The sequence below is a fragment of the Balaenoptera physalus genome (assembly GCF_965194825.1).
Source record: "Balaenoptera physalus genome assembly, chromosome: X".
In the NCBI taxonomy this organism is placed as follows: domain Eukaryota; kingdom Metazoa; phylum Chordata; class Mammalia; order Artiodactyla; family Balaenopteridae; genus Balaenoptera; species Balaenoptera physalus.
Window position 1 is genome coordinate 115,793,851 of NC_138903.1, and position 26,200 is coordinate 115,820,050.

General features: G+C 41.6%; 1 protein-coding gene across 5 annotated transcripts in view; it reads right to left on the reverse strand.

Annotated features, from left to right (window-relative positions):
* Window positions 1-11,417: 11,417 nt before the first annotated feature.
* The window catches only part of HS6ST2 (heparan sulfate 6-O-sulfotransferase 2), a 283,140-nt gene continuing 268,357 nt past the window's right edge, over window positions 11,418-26,200 (reverse strand). For all 5 annotated transcript variants that reach the window (XM_082445342.1, XM_082445340.1, XM_082445341.1 and 2 more), the window contains one exon: window positions 11,418-20,813. In XM_082445342.1, the coding sequence (XP_082301468.1) occupies window positions 19,916-20,813 (898 nt within the window). In that variant the 3' untranslated portion in view covers window positions 11,418-19,915. The remainder of the gene's footprint in view (window positions 20,814-26,200) is intronic.

The following is a 26,200-nucleotide window of genomic DNA, read 5'->3' on the forward strand; positions in this document are numbered from 1 at the left end:
GAAGTTTATAGCAATAAAGTCCTACCTCAAGAAACAAGAAACATCTCAAATAAACAACCTAACCTTACACCTAAAGCAATTAGAGAAAGAAGAACAAAAAACCCCAAAGTTAGCAAAAGGAAAGAAATCATAAAGATCAGATCAGAAATAAATGAAAAAGAAATGAAGGAAACGATAGCAAAGATCAATAAAACTAAAAGCTGGTTCTTTGAGAAGGTAAACAAAATTGATAAACCATTAGCCAGACTCATCAAGAAAAAAAGGGAGAAGACTCAAATCAATAGAATTAGAAATGAAAAAGGAGAAGTAACAACTGACACTGCAGAAATACAAAGGATAATGAGAGATTACTACAAGCAACTACATGCCAACAAAATGGACAACCTTGAAGAAATGGGCAAATTCTTAGCAATGCACAACCTTCCAAGACTGAACCAGGAAGAAATAGAAAATATGAACAGACCAATCACAAGCACTGAAATTGAAACTGTGATTAAAAATCTTCCAACAAACTAAAGCCCAGGACCAGATGCCTTCCCAGGCGAATTCTATCAAACATTTAGAGAAGAGCTGACACCTATCCTTCTCAAACTCTTCCACAATATAGCAGAGGGAGGAACACTCCCAAACTCATTCTATGAGGCCACCATCACCCTGATACCAAAACCAGACAAAGATGTCACAAAGAAAGAAAACTACAGGCCCATATCACTGATGAACATAGATGCAAAAATCCTCAACAAAATACAAGCAAACAGAATCTAACAGCACATTAAAAGGATCATACACCATGATCAAGTGGGGTTATCCCAGGGATGCAAGGATTCTTCAATATACGCAAATCAATCAATGTGATACACCATATTAACAAATTGAAGGAGAAAATCCATATGATCATCTCAATAGATGCAGAGAAAGCTTTTGACAAAATTCAACACCCATTTATGATAAGAACCCTCCAGCAAGTAGGCATAGAGGGAACTCACCTCAACATAATAAAGGCCATATGTGACAAACCCACAGCCAACATTGTTCTCAATGGTGAGAAATTGAAACCATTTCCACTAAGATCAGAAACAAGACAAGGTTGCCCACTCTCACCACTCTTATTCAACATACTTTTGGAAGTTTTAGCCACAGCAATCAGAGAAGAAAAAGAAATAAAGGAATCCAATTCGAAAAGAAGTAAAACTGTCACTGTTTGCAGATGACATGATACTATACATAGAGAATCATAAAGATATTACCAGAAAACTACTAGAACTAATCAATGAATTTGGTAAAGTTGCAGGATACAAAATTAATACACAGAAATCTCTTGCATTTCTATACACTAATGATGAAAATTCTGAAAGAGAAATTAAGGAAACACTCTCATTTACCATTGCAACACAAAGAATAAAATACCTAGGAATAAACCTACCTAAGGAGACAAAAGACCTGTATGAGGAAAACTATAAGACACTGGTGAGAGAAATTAAAGATGATACAAACAGATGGAGAGATATACCATGTTCTTGGATTGGAAGAATCAACGTTGTGTACATGACTATACTACCCAAAGCAATCTACAGATTCAATACAATCCCTATCAAACTACCAATGGCATTTTTCACAGAACTAGAACAAAAAATTTCACAATTTGTATGTGAATTTCACAATTAGTATGTGACCCTGAATAGCCAAAGCAATCTTTTTTTTAACATCTTTATTGGAGTATAATTGCTTTACAATGGTGTGTTAGTTTCTGCTTTATAATGAAATGAATTAGCTATACATATACATATATCCCCATATCTCCTCCTTCTGGCATCTCCCTCCCACCCTCCCTATCCCACCCCTCTAGGTGGTCACAAAGCACTGAGCTGATAGCAACCTAAGTGTCCATCAACAGATGAATGGATAAAGAAGATGTGGCACATATATACAATGGAATATTACTCAGCCATAAAAAGAAACGAAATTGAGTTATTTGTAGTGAGGTGGATGGACCTAGAGTCTGTCATACAGAGTGAAGTAAGTTAGAAAGAGAAAAACAAATACCGTATGCTAACACATATATATGGAATAAAAAAAAAATGGTTCTGAAGAACTTAGGGGCAGGACAGGAATAAAGACACAGACATAGAGAATGAACTTGAGGATGCAGGGAGGGGAAAGGATAAGCTGAGACGAAGTGAGAGAGTGGCATGGACATATATACACTACCAAATGTAAAATAGATAGTTAGTGGGAAGCAGCCGCATAGCACAGGGAGATCAGCTCGGTGCTTTGTGACCACCTAGAGGGGTGGGATAGGGAGGGTGGGAAGGAGACACAAGAGGGAGGAGATATGGGGAAATATGTATACATATAGCTGATTCACTTTGTTATACAGCAGCAAATAACACAACATTGTAAAACAATTATACTCCAATAAAGATGTTAAAAAAAAAAGAAAGGTAAGAACAGCACAAGTTGCTGAGTAACAATCAACACTACAGTATGAAGGAAAAAAAATACTGCTGAACAATGTAATTTTTGTTGGTAACAGATGACAAGTCTAATGGATTTTGGATACCAAGCAACATAATATGTATTGACCTTAGAAAGTCTTTTGATTCCACTCCTGGCAATGACCTACTCATTAACTAGCTTGAAAAATATGGTTCAGACGGTATACAATTGGCACTAGAGGATGATATTGACAAACTAGGTTTTAATAGTTCAATAAGATCCAGAGGCAGGGAAGCACACTGTGTTGTGTATCTCAAGGAACTGACCTAATGCTGATGCTCTTTAATATTTTCATCAGTACTCAGTGGGTATAAAGCAAGTATGCCTGTTCATTATAGGAAAATACAGTAATGAAAATTTCCAACACAGAGATAAGAAATTCTATAATAGATGGTAGCTATTTTTAACTTTCTCCAGCAAAAGAAAATAGATCTAGAAGAGTATATGAAAGATGGGCAGAGGAAGACACTAATCTTTGACACATACTATCTTCTAGGATAAGGCAAAAAGGAGGTCATAGAGAGTTATGGTGGAGAGCACATAAATGATAGGGATCTCAGAAACGGAGTTCTGTGTAGGTATAAAGATTAAGGCAACTAGTGGAAAAGGCTGAAAAGTCATTTACAAATATAACTGCAGGTCAAAATCTGATAGTGATATGTGACCAGCAATCTAATATACCTGTTGGAAAAAAGTACAGTGAGGCGCAAATTGCGAAATATGCCTCAGGAGTGCGTTTAACGCAACCACTCAGCAAAGAAGGTGAACTAATCGGCTAAAATGGATAGCATTCATCATGGCAATTTTTCCTCTGAGGGTAAATAGTTAAGGAGTTGAATGTGGATGGAGGCTTGATGGATGCTACCCTGGTGCAAAAGCATATAAGATGCTCAGAAATCAAGAACATTCAACAAAATGCAGTCTAAGAAGGCAAATGTTTTGTAACAAACCAAAAACCATGATAGAAGTCCCCAGGTGATCATGAGGAAATTGTGGGGCAATTCCACGGATCCCAGACTGGATTATGTCATTATTAGTCCCTGGGAAGAAAGAAGAGGTGGGAGAGCAAGAAATAGAGTTGGCTGAAGTGACAATTCCCCAGAACCCTGGAAAGAACATTGGAATGCTTTTACAAAAGTCCACATCTAGCCAGATCACAGAACCCTAATGACAAGTACTGAAAACTGCATGATTGTGTAGAAGTGCAATTTGGAAAGCCCTAAAATAAGAAAAGACACAAAAAGTAAAGAGGAAAACATTCTTCAATGAGTTAAGGCAATGAAGCAGGCTGAAGGAAAGAAAAATATGCTTTTCTAGCTAACCCTCTTGCTCCTCACCCCAACCCCTCCCATCATCCCTTGCAGGGCTACAGTCAGATGACAACCAGGAAAAACTTGTAATAAAAGCGAATTCTGTGGGCCTGAAAAGAACAAAATTAAGGGGTATTAGGAGCACACAGTTGTTAATCTTTATCTCAAGTAGGTCTTAGCTTTTTGATTTCTTACTGAGGATTATTTGGGCACCTGTGAAGCTTTGAGAAGAGAGGCTGTAACTTTTCTAATCCTAGTAATATCTTTTAAAATAAATTTATTTTTAAATTTCATAATATGTTAACACATGCTTATTATTAAAAATATAGAGAGAAGTATATAAAGCAAAATGTGGGAGTGTTCCTTCACATTGTCAATCCAAATTCCCTCTGGAGAGCTAGAGCTAATCAGTATTATCAGTTTGGAGTGTGTCCTCCCAGATCTGTTTCTGTATATTTACACACACACACACACACACACACACACACACACACACACACACACATTTTTAAAAACTATATAGACTGGAGATTGGCTCATGTCAGTACATATAGTTCTGTCTCAATCCTTTTAACAACTGCATATCTCATAGTATTGATATGCCAGTTTATTTAGCCACTGGCCTAATTGATAGAAAATGAGATTGTTTTCCATCTTTTCTAGCATAAACAATGCTGTGATGAGCATCTTCATATGCACAAATTTGGGCACATATTGAGTATTTCTATAGGAGAGGAGACATTCCTAAAAGTGGAATGTCTTGGCATACACATTAGAAGTTTTGATAGAAGCTGCCAAACTGTCATCCAGAATTCCTGTTACAATTTATTCTCAAGAGTATATGAGATTTCTTTCATCAGTGTTTTGTAGTTTTCTGAATACGAAACCATTTTGCCTCCTTAGATAGGTTTATTCCTAGGTATTTTATTCTTTTTGTTGCAATCGTAAATGGGATTGTTCCTTAATTTCTCTTTCTGATTTTTCGCTGTTAGTGTATAGGAATGCCAGAAATTTCTGTGCATTAATTTTGTATCCTGCAACCTTACCAAATTCACTTATTAGTTCTAGTAGTTTTCTGGTGGCATCTTTAGGATTTTCTATGCATAGCATCATGTCATCTGCAAACAGTGACAGTTTTACTTCTTCTTTTCCAATTTGTATTCCTTTTATTTCTTTCTCTTCTCTGACTGCCATGGCTAGGAATCCCTATCAAACTACCAATGGCATTCTTCACAGAATTAGAACAAAAAATTTTACAATTTGTATGGAAACACAAAAGACCCTGAATAGCCAAAGCAATACTGAGAAAGAGAAACGAAGCTGGAGGAATCAGGCTCCCTGACTTCAAACTATACTACAAAGCTACAGTAATCAAGACAGTATGGTACTGGCACAAAAACAGAAATATAGATAAGTGGAACGGGATAGAAAGCTCAGAGATAAACCCACGCACATATGGTCACCTAATTTATGACAAAGGAGGCAAGAACATACAATGGAGAAAAGACAGCCTCTTTGATAAGTGGTGCTGGGAAAACTGGACAGCTACATGTAAAACAATGAAATTAGAACACTCCCTAACACCATACACAAAAGTAAACTCAAAATAGATTAGAGACCTAAATGAAAGACTGGACACTATAAAACTCTTAGAGGAAAACATAGGAAAAACATTCTTTGACATAAACCACAGCAAGATCTTTTTTGACCCACATCCTAGAGTAATGAAAATAAAAACAAAAATAAACAAATGGGACCTAATGAAACTTAAAAGCTTTTGCACAGCAAAGGAAACCATAAACCAGATGAAAAGACAACCCTCGGAATGGGAGAAAATATTTGCAAATGAAACATTGGACAAAAGATTAATCTCCAAAATATACAAACAGCTCATGGAGCTCAATATCAAAAAAAAAACAACCTAATTAAAAAATGGGCAGAATACCTAAATAGACATTTCACCAAAGAAGACACACAGATGGCCAAGAAGCACATGAAAAGATGCTCAACATCACTAGTTATTAGAGAAATGCAAATCAAAACTACAATGAGGTGTCACCTCACACCGGTCAGAATGGCCATTATCAAAAAATCTACAAACAATAAATGCTGAAGAGGGTGTGGTAAAAAGGGAACCCTCCCGCACTGTTGGTGGGAATGTAAATTGATACAGCCACTATGAAGAACAGTGTGGAGGTTCCTTAAAAAACTAAAAATAGAACTACCATATGACCCAGCAATCCCACTACTGGGTATATACCCTGAGAAAACCATAATTCAAAAAGAGGCATGTACCACAATGTTCATTGCAGCACTATTTACAATAGCCAGGACATGGAAGCAACCTAAGTGTCCATCGACAGATGAATGGATAAAGAAGATGTGGCACATATATACAATGGAATATTACTCAGCCATAAAAAGAAACGAAATTGAGTTATTTGTAGTGAGGTGGATGGACCTAGAGTCTGTCATACAGAGTGAAGTAAGTCAGAAAGAGAAAAACAAATACCGTATGCTAACGCATATATATGGAATCTAAAAAAGAAAAAATGTGGTCATGAAGAACCCAGGGGCAAGACAGGAATAAAGACACAGACCTACTAGAGAATGGACTTGAGGACACGGGGATGGGGAAGAATAAGCTGGGACAAAGTGAGAGAGTGGCATGGACATATAAACACTACCAAATGTAAAATCGATAGCTAGTGGGAAGCAGCCGCATAGCACAGGAGATCAGCTCGGTGCTTTGTGACCACCTAGAGGGGTGGGATAGGGAGGGTGGGAGGGAGATGCAAGAGGGAAGAGATATGGGGACATATGTATATCTATAGCTGGTTCACTTTATTATAAAGCAGAAACTAACACACTATTGTAAAGCAATTATACTCCAATAAAGATGTTAAAAAAAATGGTACTGATGAACCTAGGGGCAGCACAGGAATAAAGATGTAGATGTAGAGAATGGACTTGAGGACATGGGGAGGGGGAAGAATAAGCTGGGATGAAGTGAGAGAGTAGCATGGACATATATACACTACCAAACGTAAAATCGATAGCTAGTGGGAAGCAGCCGCATAGCACAGGGAGATCAGCTCGGTGCTTTGTGACCACCTAGAGGGGTGGGATAGGGAGGGTGGGAGGGAGGCACAAGAGGGAGGGGATATGGGGATATATGTATGCATACGGCTGATTCACTTTGTTGTCCAATAGAAACTAACACAGCATTGTGAAGCAATTATACTCCAATAAAGATGTATAAAAAATAAAATAAAAGTAAAGTAAAATAGTAAAATAAAAAAAAGAGTATATGAGAGTATCTCTTTCACTATATCATCAACAACCCTGGATGTTATCTTTTTTCCCCTTTCTGAGAAGCAAAAATAATGCTATTTTTTTCATTTGGATCTGCATTTTCCCATTACCAGTACCTATGGGCTTTTCATATGATAATTAGCCATTTATATTTTTTCTGTAAATTTCTTGTTCAAAGACCCTTATTCGTTTGGCTGTTGGCTTGTTTATCTTCTCCTTGTTGGTTTTATATTAGTTCTTTGTAATTATGTATATTAACCCTTTGTCATATATGATATAGTTATTTTCTTTTTTTTAATTAATTTATTTATTTATTTATTTTTGGCTGTGTTGGGTCTTCGTTTCTGTGCGAGGGCTTTCTCTAGTTGTGGTGAGCGGGGGCCACTCTTCATCGCAGTGCGCGGGCCTCTCACTGTCGTGGCCTCTCTTGTTGCGGAGCTCAGGCTCCAGACGCGCAGGCTCAGTAGTTGTGGCTCACGGGCCCAGTTGCTCCGCGGCATGTGGGATCTTCCCAGACCAGGGCTCGAACCCGTGTCCCCTGCACTGGCAGGCAGATTCTCAACCGCTGCGCCACCAGGGAAGCCCTATAGTTATTTTCTTCTAGACTTTCACTTGTCTTTTATTTTTTGTAACATCTTAAAATTATCTTTCTATAGGATTTTCTGTTTAGAAAACCAACAATTTTTCAAATTCCAGTATTAAATTGTCTTATTTTTGAATAGAATAAAATTTATACCATTTTACATTCTCTGTTATGTACATATAGCTAATCTTTCTGATCAGTGTATTATTAAAGCTGAGCCATACTTTACCTGTTGAGTTGTACATTCTTTTCTAAAGCACTTAAAGGTAGCTTTCACTCACTTCATAATCCTATATTTTATGACATTTCAGCCAGGCCCTCCAGGTCACATGCCTACCTTTAGGAATCATGCTGCTAATGGGTGCTATGGACCAATCTACCTTCGTCGAGCCCCAAACAGACGAGACAGCAACACATACTTGCATTAAGACTCTTAAGCCATCTTGAACTGCTGCTATTTCACTGTCCTGTACAGGACTTAAGTGGCATAAAGTAAATGAAACTCTTCATCCAGGCCTCAAGAGAAAAGTATACGGTTAGAGGGACAAAAACTCTGTGTCCCATTCCACCCCACAATCCATCAAGCATGTCCAATGGCAACAGAATCTGTTGTATAAAATGTGCCAATTTATGCCACAGTTTATTAGCTTGCCATGTAACTGACAAAAGCAAAGAACTCATAATTAGCTGACAGATTTACAGACTGCATACCCACTACTCATCACTACAATTTCAGAGCCAAGCATGGCTGTAAATAGGTTTTTTTCATTTTCAAACACTGCAGATAATATTTGGTAAAACATTCAAATTCCCTGGCTCCCTTCCACATTTTCTATCTTCCCAATGCTTAGGCCCCATATGGAAAGACAAAAAAAGCTGAATATTTAGAGGGCCTTGATCCCCAGCCCCCTCTCCTGTGTGCACAATGTACACAGTCATTGCACCATCTTGTGGCCATGCCTATAAACTGCACACTCCTTGCTAGTAGGCAACCTGCCAAGATCCTCTCTGCTGAAACCTTGCAAAAGATCCATCACCATCTTGTCTTCTCTTTTTCTCTTTCCAGCCACCAAACTGGAAAGGAAAGGCTGTTCTAGCAAGCCTTACCCACAGTGTTTCCTAAGTCCGTCTCTCTCTCTCTCTCTCTCTCTCTCTCTCTCTCTCTGGCCTGTCAGGACGGCCTCAATCAGCTCTAACAACTCAATCAGAAATCCTGAAAGTCAGAAAAGTGACTTCCAGAATAAATTCTTCACAAAGGTACTGTTTCTTTCAATCACCAATATCACCTACCCATAGAGATAGCAGGTCTATGTTTGATTTTTAAACAACTCCCCTATAATCCTGCATAGCCTCTGAAGAACTATTAAGAGGCAGAAGAACCCAAGGAAGAGTCCTCATTAAAAACAACAGCGACAAATCAAAAAACTCAGCTTAAACACTGCAGAAGAAAATCACCTAATCAGCTCCATAAGATGGCGTTTCTCTGAGGGCTGTGACAATATGACATACTTAAAGGAGTAACAATGTTTGGATCAAAGTACACTGAGTCAAACAGGGAAGTCTGACACACTCAAGCAGGGTTGAAGGATACAGGTTATATTTTTCTACTGTGAAGGAGTAAGGAGCATTTGATTACTGGCTCTAAAGCATGGGGGTTGAGTCAAAGCCACTGTGTTGGCTTTGTGATGCACCCACTTGCCTAGGCCGAGCTACATTTCCCAGTATTCCCTTTCCTGGATGTTTCAGCTAGAGTGGTCCCCAAGACAGATTCAGAAAGGAAGCAGCAACCCTGTTGCACACCTTGTCGCTTATCTGCTGGCTCACCTTGTTGGTGTAAGGATGTGACTGGGCCTGCAACTGTCCCAACTTTCCCTGTATCCTCCTTCAGCTTCTTCAACTTCTGGACCAGGTGTGCATGTGTTTAGCTTTGTGACAGAGTGTCCTGGCCTCTGCAGGACAGCCATGCTATCAAGGTCAAGGCAACAAGTACTGGCATGGGTTTCAATCCATCCTCATGAGTTCCATCATGTTCTTTCTTTCCTCCACTTTACATCCATCTTTCCTTCCCAACTGCCTGCCCTGTGGACTTTAAGCTTCAGCATCAGACATGAAGATAACTACGTTACAAAGATGGCCGAACCAGCTCCCACAACTGTGTCTTGCCAAATTCCTAAAACAAATCTCTTTATAGATAGATATATATCCTTGTGGTTCTGCTTCTCTGATTTAACCTCTGACTGATACAGCCACATTATGGATGGACCACACACAAAGAAACCCACTACACCACGAACTGCCCTTGAACTTAAGTGAAGCTTTTCCAAGAATATAATTCAATGAAGAAAGCCCCAATACATTTCCTCACAGGAAAAAATTTAATCCAAACACACAGGTCTTGCGATGGGCAAGTCAATAATAGGAGACAGAAGATGCCTAAAAAAGCACACTTTTACCCTAAAGAATATATTTACAGTTCAGTAAGGGAGGTAAGGCAGGCACACAAAAAATAAAATTCAAGGCAGTATGTGATAAGCTCTGGAAGAGAGATTCAAAGTGTTGTCAGATTATCTTCCTGACCAAGGATCCACTATCAAACTGTGTATAGAAATGACCACAAACATCCTACTGCATCACCTCTAAGGATATGCCTACGGCTCTCAAGTTTTCCAAAGTGTATATAAATCAAAGAGAACAACATCCTAACGAGTCACACAAAAGCCTATTTACCGCTGGAAGAGAGCTCTTAGAGAGGAGTTCCCAGGTTGGGAGGCTGCCCAAGGCCAGGGACCAGGATGCTGGGTCATGTGCATTGGGGCCTGTTAAGAACTCAGTGAATGGCTGAGCCGGGGCAGCACCCCCGGCTATAAGTAGCTGCCGTAGTCTCAAGAATTAGTAGCTCAAGGACTGATGTTAGACCGCTGATGGTCCAGGGCTGCCTGGAGAGGAAAATCCAAGATAGAGAACATAGAGATCAGGACTGTTCTTTCCATTACAAGTGACCCTTCATGATAAAAGCCTTTGCAGCAGAATTCATTTCAATATCCCTCAGTCATTAATTAATTCATCAACAAATATGTATTGAGTACCCAAAATGTGCTCCCTTTCTCCTCTGACGCACTGCCTCTGTGCAACTAGCTCCTTCTCACCCTTCACGTTGCAGTTTAAATGTCACCTCCCAAAGCAGTCTTCCTTGTTCACCCTAAATATTTCTTCTTTGTTACCCTTTATCACTTTCCTCTATACATTTCCTTCATGGCATTTAGCATGGTCTGGCATAATAACTGACTTGTAAACTATTTTGATTAGTATCAGTCTCCAATGCTAGACTGTAAGCTCCGCAAGGCGGGGGTGGGGGGTCATATCTCTTCTATTTATATCTGAATATCCTAGATGAGCACACACCCGGGCATATAGTAGGTTAAATATTTGTTGAGTGAATGACTACCAGGGCAGTGGAACTATGAAGATGACTGGGACAGGCCGTACCCATGCTTTCCTGGGGTTCACAGCCCATCAGAGGAGGGAAATGGGCAACCAGAAGAATGAGTGGTAGAAATGACCTCAGACAGCTTAACTCATCACCTCTTAAAGATACTCTTACCCCTATCAAGTCAGTGAAGTGCAGATAAATCAAAGAGGACAAGGTCCTATGCATTCATGCAAAAGACTATTTGCTATTCTGGGATGAGTGCTGGGATGGGGGTTGACATGGAGGCTGGGGGGAGCACAGGAGAGAGATGACTAAATGCAGTTAGGAGGGGGTCGGGGAAGACTTGCCGGAAGTGGTGACATCGAAGCAGAGTCTGAAAGAGGAGCAGGGATTACCTGTGCTAAGAGCGTGCCTTTATGTGTGTGCATTATTGGGTGGGGGAACATGCGACGGTGATAGAGAAGGCAAGAGTGAGGGGGATACGGAATAGCATTTAAGGCAGAGAGAACAGCATGTGTAAAATGCCTCTAGGTGAAATGAGAGATGATGGGAGAACTCAAATAGCTCCTCTTGGCTGGTGCCTGGAGTGTGAGGGGCAGGTGTTAAGAGATGACACAGGCAAGTGCTAGATCCTGAAAGGCCTTGAATGCCAGACTAAAGACCTTAGAACGACACTCCAAGATAGTCACTGAGTGGGCTTTATTTACAAATGTATCATTTTGTTGGTTATATGCCACCAGGGATTAAAATTAAATGCATGAAGTAATGGTAAAATTTAGTACTAATACTAAAGATAATCATAGTTTTCAGAACAAAAACTGGAACTTATGAACTGACAATGGATTAGAATAATAGAAATCATGATCGTCACGGAAAATGCACAGCCCGTGGCTGATGTGTGCATTGCCTGTACCAGAGTCAACACACAGGGAATTCTGAGTACAGAGCCAAGTGCACTTCGTGCATCTGCTAAATAGTGATTCCCAGTATTGTTGAGGATAGCCATTGTTCTTATCTATCCAAAAAAGGATCTGCCAAATTTACACAGATATTACTGTGTCCAACAAAGTATCCAGTAGGTGTAAAATATAGTACTGGACCCCATGAGCGGAGAGTAGGAGAAAAATAGAAGGAAAAAATATATAGAAATCTAGTTTCTGCAGGGATTTTGGGAAATATTTCCTTTTAGTGATAGTGAATTCAACTACTGGGTAACTTAGCAGAATTCAGTGAATGGTTGGGGTGGGGGAAGAATGTAAAACATTACCAAGAAACACAGTGTAGGTGTTCCATTAAAAGTTTCTGAATGAATAAAACATATTAGTCCAAAATAATAAATTGCCTCAGTGCTAGAAATGTTTACCCGTATTAATCCAATCAAACTGCAAAGAACCAGAACTCTGTTCTAAAATGCTTTGCATGTTTTAACTCATTTAATTATTACCACAAATCTATGGAGTAAGTACTATGATAATTTCAATTTTAGAAATGAGGAAAGTTAGGCTCGGAAAGATGAAGTCATTTACCCTAGGTCACACAGCTAATAAGCCAAGGCTTATTAGAGTTCATTAAAACTCTGTTAAGATGGCAATCAGCCAAAATAAGATTTTATATAGAACCTGTTAGAATCTATGCTATCTCAAAAACTTCCATTCAAATTCATTTTGGAAGTCCAATGCCTGGGACAAGGAGTAAAGAACTTTAGCCTGAAGCAAAGGTTCAAGTTCAAGTAAGGTGGCATTCAATGATGAGCACGGGCAGAGAGTGGGGGTCAGATTATAGAGAGCTTTGTGCATTTAGCTGATGAGTGCGGACTTCCATCTGAGGACGGTGCAGAGCTCCCAGCACTTTCTGAGAAGGGCAGTGCGGTGATCAGACATACGATTTTGGACAGTAGTTCTCCAATGTACCTGCGCATCTTAGAATCTCCTTACAGTCATCTTAGAATCTCACCCAAAAAGGCAGGATCTCTCGCTTTGTACCAGAGATTCTGATTCCGAACCTCTGCAGTGGGGCCCAGGGAATCTGCATCTTCAAACAAACACATCAGGGAAGCTCCTGAGGTCACAGGTCCATGGATTAGGTTTTGAGATGCAGTTTTAGGAAGATGAGTGTGGTGGTCAAGAAAGAGGCTGAGGGCAGGAGAATAGTTAAGAGGGTATTGTGACCATTCCGGTGGGTTACATAGAAACCTGACCTTGAGTGGGAATGCTGGTAAATCAAAACAATGACCGCCCTGTCAAGTTCCCGGGAGTTTGGGGAAAGCATGTTTCCAGCAGCAACGGATGCTGAGGAGCATTGGGAAACCACTGATGACTGTTTAGGTCAAACTCGTTCCTGATAAATCCTGTTCATCTTAACTAGTCAGTGCTGAGGCTCCTTACTTAACCCTCCTTCCTACCTGTTCACTTTTGCAAAGCCTAAATCTGCCTCTTGGATCAAATTCACGAAGTCTTTGCCACATAATCCCAAGGCCCTTGATGGACGCATGGTCCTGCTCTAGCTAGTTTCAGGGACAGAAGACCTTATTCAGGCCTGAGAGAAAAAACCACTCTTGTGTTTGAACTAACCTCTCTTGTGTTTCCTTGAGAAAGCTGGTGAGGTTGGGCTCCAGTTGGCTGATTAGGGCCTATCAGGCTATGGTAAAGCACTCTCTGCTAAGACTTGACAATTCCTTTCAGGTCCTCCTAAGTCACATGAAATCCAGTAGAGCACTTTTAAGTCACAAAAACTGTTAAACTTTTCTTAGGCCCAGTTAGGCATCAGTAAATCTTACTGAGCTTTGTGAAGTCACAAGATTTAACCAGGCACAATGAGAATAGAATTTACACAATTTAGTGAGACTTGATGAGGATTATTGAACCTTATCCTGCCCTTCAGGCAATAAGATCAAAATTTTAAAATTCAAATGAGAGGGAAGCAAACTATTCTATTTCTTTTCTTTTTTTAAAAGTGAAGTGACCTACCTGAATTTACAAGACTTGTGTGTCCCCTTCCCTGAGGGCCCTTCGTGACTGCTAATGTGATAAACTAGGAGGTGCTTTTAATGGGTTACTCTCCTTCCTCTCTCCTAGGTGGCATAGATGCATTTTAATAGGGTCTTCTGCACAGGCTGCTTTCACCCAGGGTAGAGACTTGGAGTGTGGGAATTCCAAGCACCCACCCAGACCGGTGAGGGAGGCAACTAGACCTTTGGGGCCCTCTGGGATCTCACTGTGCAGACAGGCCCATACTCTGACAATGTTGGGTGGGGAGGTGGGTGGGAAAGGAAGGGGCCTGCTGGTGAGTCATCTTTGGTAAGTGCACTAAAGTAGGTCCCCAATCAGCCAGGGACATCAGATAATGTATTTTCACTGCTGGAGAGAGTATGGGTGACTCACTTGGCATTTTGTGGATTAGATCTTTCAGGAGATCTGTCACTGGCTACATTCAAAACTCAGAAGTAAACCTTAGGGTAGGTCTTTTATACATTTAATTATGTGACATTTGTTTTATATATATATATATATTTTAATTTTTAGAAAAGTTTTTTTTAATTAATCACAATAGGACATATACTACTTTTGGCTTATTTTCTTGCCAGCACTTTCAATTCTTCATCTCAGAGTCAGTCTTTAGCTATCAAAGACACGGGCATCCATCAGACATCTAAGTTTCAAACTCGTAGCAATAATAATGATAGTACCATCAAATACGTATTAAGCTTACTTTATGTCAGGCACTGTTCTAAGTGCTTTACAAATATGAACTCATTTAATTCTCACAACAACCCTCTGAAGTTGGAGCTATTATTTTCTCCATTTACAGGGGAGGAAACTGGGGCATGGAAGGGTTAGTGACTTCCCCAAGGTCACAGACCTGGTAAATGGTGGGGCTGGGATTCAAACCCAGGCAGTATGGATCCAGAGCCAACATTCTCAACATGAGCAGTAATCAGTTTGGGGGCTTAGGGGCTTAGGGTAACATCAGCATGGGGGCTTAGGGGCTTAGGGTCAACCATCCACTATATTCCTATTTTGGAAGGAAAACCACGATACATTGTTGAGCTTAAAAAAATGGAAATTGAGTAACATTGAAAACTATATGGTTTCATTTTTGTTATCAATATTATATGTGTGTGGGGGGAGAGAAGGGGGGATTAGATTTGAATGTGAAAAGGACAAGGAGGTCTGGAAGAAATCATATAATTATACTAGTTACTCTGGGGGAGTGAGAATTGCGTAGGTAATTGGTCATTTCATTTTTTATTTACATGTTTCTATATCATTTGCAGTTTTTACAACCATGTAATCACACACACACACACACACACACACACACACACACACACACACTGAAGAACTAATTAAGCTTTTAACTATACTCTCTGGCACAGCATTTGGTTTAGATTTCCATAATCCTTTGAGGAAAGATCAGATTCTTCCCTGTTCTTAGGCCTAAGGTGGTGCCTTTCATATAATAGTAGGTATCCCATAAATGTTGGTGTGTTGTTGGTTTATTGGGAAGTGTGTTGTTTGAATCACACCCTTCTGTTCTCTCTGACTCTGGAATCATTATAAACTCTGCCAAGATTTTACTATTTGGGAAATTTTGATTGGCTCTCTAGCTCAGAGGTTGGCCAATTTTTTTCTCTCAAGGGCGAGAAAATAAATATTTTAGGTTTTCGGGCCATTAGATGTATGTTGAAACTGCTCCTGCCTCTGGGGTATGAGAGCAGCCAGAGGAATTATGCAAAGAAAAGGGCATGGCCGTGTTCCAATACATTGTTATTTACAAAAGCAGGTGGAGAGCCACATTTGGCCCCAGGTCTGTCCTTTTGGGACCCCTGCTCAAACAGTGTCACTTGCACTGACAAACAGCTGATTTGCTTTGTCCTCAAGATAGTTTTCTCCTGCAGTTCTAAAGGCTAGTTCTGAAGGTCTGATTGATGTGTTATAAATTTACTTTAGGATTTTTGAGGTCTTGATCTAATTCCTTTGATGTTTAAAACTGTCAGCTCACTTCACTCTGGCCATTTTAGAGATTAGGATTGCCTTATTCCACAATCCCATGGGGTTACATTTGGAGTCAGCATATTCTGTGTCTTGTTAGACTCTTTAGAAGACACCTGGGCTTTGTTTATTTGCTTGGTTTAATCCCTAGTGAAGACAAGAGAGCAGCACTCCTCAGCACAGGGCAAGAAAGCTGGGAGTTGCATATCACCAGCCTGGACTACAATGTTGGTCTCTTCTGTGTCACAGGCATGGGGAGAATGCAGTTGTCTAAAGCCTGTCCTGTGATGTTTTATGGCTCTTTTGGGCTACCTCAGTAGACCCTTTGCTCAGCTTCTGTGTCCAGAAGCATAGGGCAGGTTTTCAACATTTTCCCCACTTCAGTAAGTACTCTCCAAGAGTAGCCTCCTGGAGGGTAAAGGGAAATAATCTTTATTTCCTAAATATTTCAAGTTCTTATCCTCTACATTCCTGTTCACAGTTCCTCCCAAGCGGAGGCCATGGGACCCTTTTGCAGTCAGGACCTTTGACCACCCAATTATTGCTCAATGAACAGTTGATGGGCAGAATTTTTAAAGTATGAATAGCTTGCAAGCTGAGTATAGTTAAACCCCCCAAATTTTGTAGCTTTCTTCCCTCTAATCCTATGAACTGACATCTAAATTCTCTTTTCAAAAGGGCAAGAACAAATCATCCCCATCCATAGTCCTAACCATAAGTTTGTTTGGAAAAATATGTACATTGAATACAATTAGAGCATATTGTCTTCATAACTTTAAAAGCCAATACTTTAATGCTCACCTTTAACCTCTATCCTAGACAGAGGGGATAGATTAAAAAATAAAAAGTGCTATTTTTCTTTTCAACATGTTCTTAGATGTGCAAGTATCTCCTTTAATAATTTTTAAATTAAAACACTCACATATTTCATTTGCATAGCATAATGGACTGAATGTTTGTCCCCACCAAATTCATATGTTGAAACTCTAATCCCAATGTGATGGTATGTGGAGGTGTGGTCTTTGGGAGGTGATTAGGTCATGAGGGTGGAGCCCTCATGAATGGGATTAGTGCCCTTATAGGAAAAAGCCAGAGAGTTAGCTAGCTACTTTCTGTGATATGAGGACACAGCAAGAAGACAGACTTCTGCAACTGAGAAGAGGGCCCTCATCAGAACCCGACCATACTGCCACCTGATCTCAGACTTTCAGCCTCCAGAACTGTAGGAAATAAGTTTCTGTTGTTGATAAGCCACCCAGTTTATGGTATTTTGTTATAGCAGCCTGAGCTGACTAAAATGCACAGTCAACTTTGTCTTTCATTGGCAACTTTGTTTTATTCCAAGGAGGACACACTGTGGACTCCCGGAAGGAAGCACCCAAAGTTAAGGCCATTTGGGTGTGCTAGATTAGAATGGCTCATCTCATTTCCATACCTGGTGGCCGAGAGGACAAAAAGAAACTCCTTGAGAAAAGAAAATTCTCTCTGTGATGTCATAATGTCTGGTGGCTGCAAACCTTGAAATCACGAAATTACTCAGAGCCTGTAATTTAAAGTTTATTTCATATCTATTGTTAAATTACACAAAAATCAGTGAATGGTTTGTAAAGCTACACCACTGGAAAGATGTTTACAGTCAAAATCATGGGATTTACATGATGGTGACCAAAATGTATATTTATAACATCCCCTATATACAATAAATCAGTATAGACAGAGAAAATGCACTTAATCTCTGCAAACCATGCACACCACAGCAATAACACAAAATATTTTTTCTGTAACAAGCTTTTCCACTGGCTCGGGCTTCATCCTGCTTTCCAGCAGTACCTATCAGTTTTAAGAGCAAACAATATCAATCAAAACAAAACAAAATTGAAATACCACAGTGATCTACAGAATCATTAGTTTAAAAACACAAAGTACACAAAATAGTTTCACTCTAAAACAGTTTGACTTCAAGATGTTTTGGATTTTGAAAATTTTTTTCCTTTCAGTTTTCCAGTTCTCAGATTCCCAGGACTGCGATACTGTTGGACAAAACAAAATTTAGATCTACTGATACAAGTGCAGAGTCAAGAACATTTATTTTTTAACCAAGTACTCAGCTTCTTGTCCAGCTTGTGGCCTTATTATTACAGATGAAACTAGATCATGCAAATGAGCAGATTGTACAAGATGTGACTTTATGGTCACACTTCTAAGCATGTCCCTCGTGAAAACATAAATGCCACTTCCAGTTGCCTTTTTGATTGACAGCCAGGGGCTTAGCGTAAGTCCTTACGAAAGGATAGCAAAACCCGTAAAATGGAAACTGCCCAGAATCAGGATGCCTGCTTGCACGGAGGGTTACATCCTTCTTTTTGCCCTGCGCAATTCGCAGTTGATACTCTAAAAGTATTTCTGCACAGACTTCCAATGCCAAATCACTTTCTTCAATCCATATGCTTCTGATGTTTAACCTCAATGCAGAACACTCCTGCCTTTTGTTTTCTCAAAACAAAACCTGGTACACGGTTCATCCAAAGTATGGAGGTAAAGCTTTTGGTGTTACTGAATAATGCTGACTATCCTAGTGCTTATTCTACCCTTGTTTTTTCTCTTGTAATTGTCTATACTCTGTCAACACGAAAAAGAACTAATGGGCTAGAAAATAGCCAGCCCTACTGGAAACATTACAATAAAAATGCACAAAAAGTAAATAACAATTCATTCACATTCAGGTTTAATTCTATCTGATCAAGAATAATAACTTGAGCAATATTTTAAGACACATTATCCTGTTCAAGAGTTTCTTGATAAGGACCTCACTACACAAACATTGATAAGACAGTTCTACAGAAAGAAAGTCCTGACTTTAATCCAGGATTATATTATCACGATGAATTCAGCAACACACCATTTAGATGATGAAGAAAGATTCTAAAACGGGTTAGTTTGGAATGAGCACAGCTCGGAGAAGCTTTAAAATGAATGAGAAGCAGCGCCAAAAAGAGTCCAGAATTGTTGAAATTACAGTGCCCAGAAATCATCTGGAAATTAGATCTTTGCATTGGTACTCCATTTGGAAAAAGTGTTTTATTTAATATGAGATACACCCTGTTTAAAACCTTTAAATAGTAGAAGGCAGAAAAAGTTTAAAATTTTAAACATCTCTGAAATAACAAGATATGAGTCCCGTTCTACTCGAAAACCAATATTTTTACATAAAACTACCCATGTTTGGGAGAGAAGTTTTTCATTTTCTACAGTTTGGTAAACTCTGCCATCAGTTCTTATTCTGTTTAAATAGATTCCTTGTTAAAATCAGAAGAAAATGAACGGTTTCGTGTTTAATTTTAGTTTCTTTTGTGTTATATTCATGCTTAGCCCTGGAAAAAAATGTTTGCTTCCAAGACTGGGTTTCAACAGTGTATCATGAATAATGTAAAGTCCATTTCTTAGCTATAAGTTAAACGGCCACATTTTATGTTTTCATTTTGTCTCTATGACTAATTTAAGAACTTCTGAAAATATCTAAACAGCAATTTCTGATGAGTCTGGTTTGCCTTTTGGATTTTATAAATTCCCCACGAACCAAAAAAAAAGACAATTTAATTGCATATTGAAATTTGTTTTACCCACGCACAGTAGAACACTGAATTGAAAGGCAACTGTAAAGGCAACATCTTAACTTTTTTAACTTCCAAACTTAAGGAAGCAGGATGTGTCTGGACACTCTCATGTTTGAAGACTTGCCCTATTTTGACTGGCGCTTTGGGAGAAGTGTGCAAAAGCCTTTGGGAGCCATTTAGCGCCATTTCTCTACACTGCCTATGTAGTCATGGGTGCCATTGCTGGTGTTGCCATCGCTCTGCTCTTGGCCAGGGTTCTGCTTCTGGCTTTCCCGGTTCTCCTTCGGGCTCGGATTCTGACCCGAGCTCTGAGTCAGATTCGGAATCAGATTCGGAATCAGATTCTGAGTCACATTCTGATTGGCATTTAGGTTCGGGGCCTGACTCGGATTCTGACTCGGATTCTGGCTCTGGCCCTGACTCTGGCTCTGGAAATGGGTCTGAAGGAACCTTCCCTTCAGAAATTTGCGTTGTTCCTGACGCTTCCGCCTAGCTTCCTGATGTTCCTTCTGCCTCATAAACTGATACCTTTGCAAAAAGAGATCTTTTGCATAGCTGTACAATTCCATATCCAGAAAGTTCAGTCCCTCAATGCGCTTTTGGATTTCCTCATTGATCTCTACGCTAGAGGCCCTAGTGGTGTTATATTGGGTAAACGGCGAAATAAAGTTCATGTTGAAGGTTTTCTCAAACAGATACTGGGTCTTCCGCTGAAACTCGGTGAGGCCGAAGAACGCCATGTGCTTCAGATTCGATTTGGCGCTTTCCAGGAGGACCTTGTTCCTCTGCTTTTCGGGCATGACCGACAGGTTGTAGCAGCCGACGAGGGTCAGGTCAGAAAGCATGCGCACCTGGCGGTTGTTGGCTAGGTTATAGGGACAGTCCATGAACTCCTTCAGGGGGCAGCCAGACCAGTCGTCTCCAGTGTAGCAGCTGGGCAGCTCTTCGGAGGTTGGGGGCCTCCCGTCGCAGACATGCAGGGATGCTTTCCACGTCGCCCCTCTCTGGACATGCCTCCACTCACTCAGGTACCGGGACACTGGGTCGCGGAGGATGGTGATGTAGTGGAAGTTCCTATGGACAAAGCACAAAGGCCAACGGTCAGGGATTCGGGTGACATAAGTGGAGTCAGGGAGGTGCATGGCATATGTGATGTTCACTGGTCAGGAAGGAAGGCAAAAGGGAAATGATGGCGATCTGGTGGCAGTTGTCCTGTGAACTGTGCTCTCGTCCCCTCTCTGAGTCCCACTAGCCTGTGCAGAGAGCTCATTTATCACCCAATTCGCTGGTACTGCAGCTAAAGCACTACATCAGCGGAAACTCCACTCCCCTCCCCTCCTTTCCCTGCTTTCTCTCTCTCCAACCAATGACGAAGTCCTCCCAATGACCTCATTTATTTCATACTCCCCACCCCCAAACCCCCATTAACTGATCGTGAAACGGAGACTCAGTGGAAACACGTGATTTTACTGAAGTGATACAAGGTTGACAAGTGAGCTCAAGTTCTAATCTTTCTTACTAAATACACAAAAGCATTTTTCTAATATCTAGTCTAATCGGGATATCTTATTAAAGAACAAAACTTCATTGAAAGAGTGTGTGATATGATGCTTTTGATTCTGGCTGTTGTCATAACATCATGGCTCCTACGTGATGGCAGTGGAATGTGGAGATACGCAGCGCAGCCGGGGGGGCCTCCAGAAATAGACATTGTGGTTAGTCACTGACTGAAATAGACATGGTAGCTGCCAATGGCATATATATAAGCTACTACCTTGGTTTCAGCCTTTGCTCACGTGCTAATATTCCCAGCAGAGGCAAGTTAACTCTATCAGCTCCAAAATGCCCCTTTTCTTTACCCACAGAAAGGACACCCAGATGTCAGCATGTGTGGAGGCTTTGCTGTGTGGCTGTCTTCAATTTAAAGCTGCAAACTGATAAAGTTCTTTGCTCAAATAGCAGACTAGGAAACATTTAAACCACACACCCACACACACCCATACATAGCAGGTGCACGCACACACGTGCACACACCCCCCGCCCACACACACCCCAGAAGCATCCCGGCTTATAATGTGATCGGGGAAAAACAACTCAGTAGTTGTGCTTTCATAATAAATGAGCTTCCACTCAGGTTCAGTGGATAAAGGATGAGGTCGTGGATGAGCTGGCCTATCGTGGAAGGAAGACAACAATAAACGCTGAATATTAACATTTAGTTTCTGAAAAGAAACCTGGGGAATGGCTTGCAGCTTCCCTGAAGTTTATTCATTCCCATCTGAGGGATGGTGGTTCTATACCCACCCATGAGAAGCCAGAGGGAACCAACTCAACCACCCGACTCTCTGAGTCTGGTGGCTGATATCCTCTGAGCAGAGTCTCCTCCGAAGTCTTGGGCTTTGAGCAACGAAGGCACCCTGGGATCTATATCCCGTGTGCCTCTGTTCTGTGCGTGGTGTTTCCTCTGCCTGGCGTGACCTTCCTTCTTTAACTGAAAAATTCTAGGCATCCTTCGAGTTCCATTCCAAGTACTATCTCTCCTCTGAGAAAATGCATCCCACCCCTTGCTGCCGGCCGTCACCTCTTCCTCAGTGTCACTTCCACACTTAAACCTTTGTGAAAACACTTTTGATACTGAATTGCAATTAGTTGTTTGCATTTCTGCTTAAACTAGGTTTTCCGGGGCAGGGGCTTTAGGCGTTCTTCTCCCACACTCATCTCGTCCATTTCAACTTTGTACCAGGCACAAAGCAGAATCTCCCTAACTCCTTTAATTACTTCTTTAATGAACTATCTGGGGAAGAGGGGGGGAAGAGTTCAGAACTGGGAAGGCCATGCCTCATTATATAAAAAACTCTGGAGGATCTAAGTGTCTGGCAAAAATCATAGAAAATATTAAAAATCACCTTCTATGATTTTCTGGAATAAACAAGCATGGGGCACAGGAGAAGCACTGGGGAGTGAGGCCGGAGAGGGAGCCAAGACGACCTTCACCTCTCTCAGTGCTTTTCCTGGGACCTGACTTTGCTGGTGCCACTCAAATTCATCTCTGTAGAGACCCACTGCTAACGAGTAGTAGCTTTTGTTCTCCAGTAGCCTCCTTGACCAACAAAGGTGACTGCTGTTCCCATGGGCTCTGCCCTTCCACTCCTAGCTTTGGTATTCATTCATTCATTCCTTCAGTGTGAATTTATCAAGCCTTTATGCTAGGCCTGAGGCCATAGCTTTGTGGCAATTAGTCTGATTATTTGGAAAAAAAAAAAGAAATTTATGAAGTGCAGTGACACATTTGGATTAGTCTTTCAACCAGCTTTTCCAGGCATGCATTATAAATGGGTGTTTTAAACCCCCATGATGGAGTCACCTTCATGCTCAGCTGACAGTCTTCTGTTTTACTGGTTTAAGCCTACAGTGACATCTTCTGGTAAATTCTAGAGTGCACCCCTGTGCAAGCCTGCGGCTCTCCTACCTAAAAACTCTCCCTTGTCCTTCAGAGTAGACAGATCGCAACCAGCAGGGTAAGTGTCTGGACCAAAGCACCATCCCCACGTGGAGAGAGAGAGAGGGAGCACAGGAAGGCAGAGGCAGACATTCACAGACGCTCTCATGTCATGGATGCGCGACTCCTCCCTGACGAAGGTCTTCCAGTGCCGTTATGAGAGGAGAGCCGTCCAAGGTGCGCAGCCTCGGTCTCCACACTGTAGGGATTATCACAGCAGCAGAGAAATTAGAGGCGCCTACACGCGTGCACGCACACGTGCTAGTGATGAGCGCTGCCCTCCACTCAGATGCCAATAGCTCTGGAGAGTCAGTGATTGCCAGCAGCCCCCTTCTTCCAGGGAAAATAGGCCCGGGGTGCCAGACTGCCTTAACTGGAAACACTTGATGCTGCTTGGAAAAAGATCCCATGGGTGAAAAGGAAGATCCGCTGAAGGGTGGGTCTCCAAGACTGTCCAGTGGCCTCCCAAGTGGCATGGTGTGTTGGAGGTGGGAAGGCAGGTGAGGATAACCCCTAGGAGGTTTTGTTGGGCAAAGGATCAAGGATGCTCATTATTCGGAGTGAAGAGTCGTCAGGGAAATGTCAGAGGAGCCGTCTCCCTACCCAGAGCAACTGAGGACGTGGAAGCCCAAGCCAATGGGACAGTGCGTGGAGAGGCACATAGGCACAGAAACGTGGGTGGTACTCTTCCAGCGCCCAGTTCTGTTCAAGCACCTGTGTGCCTGGCACTGAGAGAGGCCCTGGCGATGCCTAGAGGGCTAAGACTCGGGGCCCCTAGCAGAGCGTTCCATTCTAATGCGCTATTAACGACTGGACCAGGGACAAGGCACAAAGAAAGCACCTTGCAGTGATGCTCAGCCTAGCCCGATGACAGAGGAAGAGTTTCTGTAGCTTTATTTTGAAAAACAAGGGAGAATTAGATGAGGCAAAAAAGAGCAGAATGGAGTATGAGGCAGAAAGGTCAGCATGAGCAAAGGCACAGAGGCATAAACTAGCCTGCTGTGTGCGGAGGAAAGGCACAGGAAACATCTTACTGGGAATTACGGGCCAGTGGCCGGAATGGAGGATGGAGAGGTAGTTACGGACCAGGTCGTGGAAGGCCTCAGATGCCACATTAAAGAAGTTAGATTTCTGGGAATTCCCTGGTGGTCCGGTGGTTAGGGCTCCACGCTTTCACTGCCGAGGGCCTGGGTTCAATCCCTGGTCGGGGAACTAAGATCCCGCAAGCCGCGTGGCATGGCCAAAAAGGAAAAAGAAAAAAATTAGACTTCTGAAGGCAACAGGGAGGCCTTTTTCAAGGGTTTTAGGCAAGGGAGTAACATGAAGAGGTCTGCGTTTTAGAAAGATCACTGTATATGGTGTGTGGAATTGGGGAAACGAGTCGAGGTTACTATAGAAAACAAGACAGAAGAAGAGGGAGCAGACTAGAGGGAGATTTAGGAGGTCAAAGTAACAAGACTCAGTGACAAAATGAATATAGGGGAGAGGGAGGAGGAGGGGTAAGGAGGCCTCCCAGGTCTCTGGCTGAATGGACAGATAGAGCCTCAGACAGTGATCTGGGCTTCAGATGTGGAGTTGTCAGCAAAACGTGGTAGTTTCATACCTTGAGGACTTACTTAGGATCGGTTTTAATTCCACAAGTGTGGCTTCAGGTATTTGAAGGCAGCATTCCAGTACCCCGAGGTTTCTTTTCTTCATGCTAAATATGGTTTTCAACTGTTCTCTCCACTGCTTCAGGTCCCCTCACTATCGTTTTGTTTGCCTCTGAATATATTCCACTTTATTGGAACATGCCCTCTAGGCACAGTCTGACAAGGAACAAGTAGGGACAGTCTAACTCCGCCCTCATTCTTGACACCATTTCTCTTAACGTGGCCTCATATCACATCAGCCTTTCCGGCAGACGCGTCACATCACTGACACACTGTCAACTACCTTCTTGCATTCTTTTACACATAGGCCATTTGAAAACTCAATCTCCTTTGTCCAGAACCGATGCAGTTTGTTTGTGGCCCTGTTTAACTTCTTCTTGGTAGAGGAAGTCTAAGCCTGTCAAAACGCATCTGGATTCTGATCATATCCCCCAATATCTTCACCATATCTTCTTATTTTCTTCTGGCAATGCCTGGATCCAGGCATTGATTAAAACAGAACAAGATGCAGGTGAGAGCAGGTCTTTGGTAGCTGCTGGAAATCTCCCTTCGAGCTGACAGAAACCCGAAGGGTGCTGCTGAATGGTCTGATTTAATGTTAAACGAGTGAGCCAAGCTCAGCCACAGAAAAATCACACTCAGCCTGTTTCAGTTAGTATGTTTCAGTTAGTAGTGATTGGACAGGAATATCTTGTGACCAACCATGTTATTTCATTAAGGTGACCAGGTGTCACATCTTTACAGTCATGACTCCCCCTCAGTTACCCGAGTTGACCCCCTCAGTTACCCGAGTTGATTTAGAGACCATTGTTTGGTGCCTTGGTATGCCCATGGTTTCTCGACAGGCAGGACACAGTGAAAGGTTTGCCACCCTCTACAAGTCTAGGCCAACTTTTACGTGTCACTGGTAAGCAATTGTGGAAAAACAGCAACCAAAGAAAGAGCTGTCCAAGCAAGAAACCTGGAGACCGTCTTTGACTTCTCTATCTCGCTTACCTCCAGCGTCTGAATTTTCCCTAAGTCCTGCTGATTCTAGTTCTTAAGAGCTCACAAATCCATCCTTTTACCACTGCCTGGAGTCAGGCACTCTTCACGTCTCTACTCAGTCACTGCATCAGCGACCTGGCCGCCTCCTTGTCTCCAGCCTCACATCCATTCCACACCCCCATATGGCACGCATCTGACCTACCACTCCCTAGTTAGGACCTCTTCATGGCTCCCTATCAGTTATGACATGAAGTTCAAGCTCTTCCACATGCCAGACACAGCCTTGTGGGACCTGGCAACAACCTTTCTTTCTCTCCAGCCTT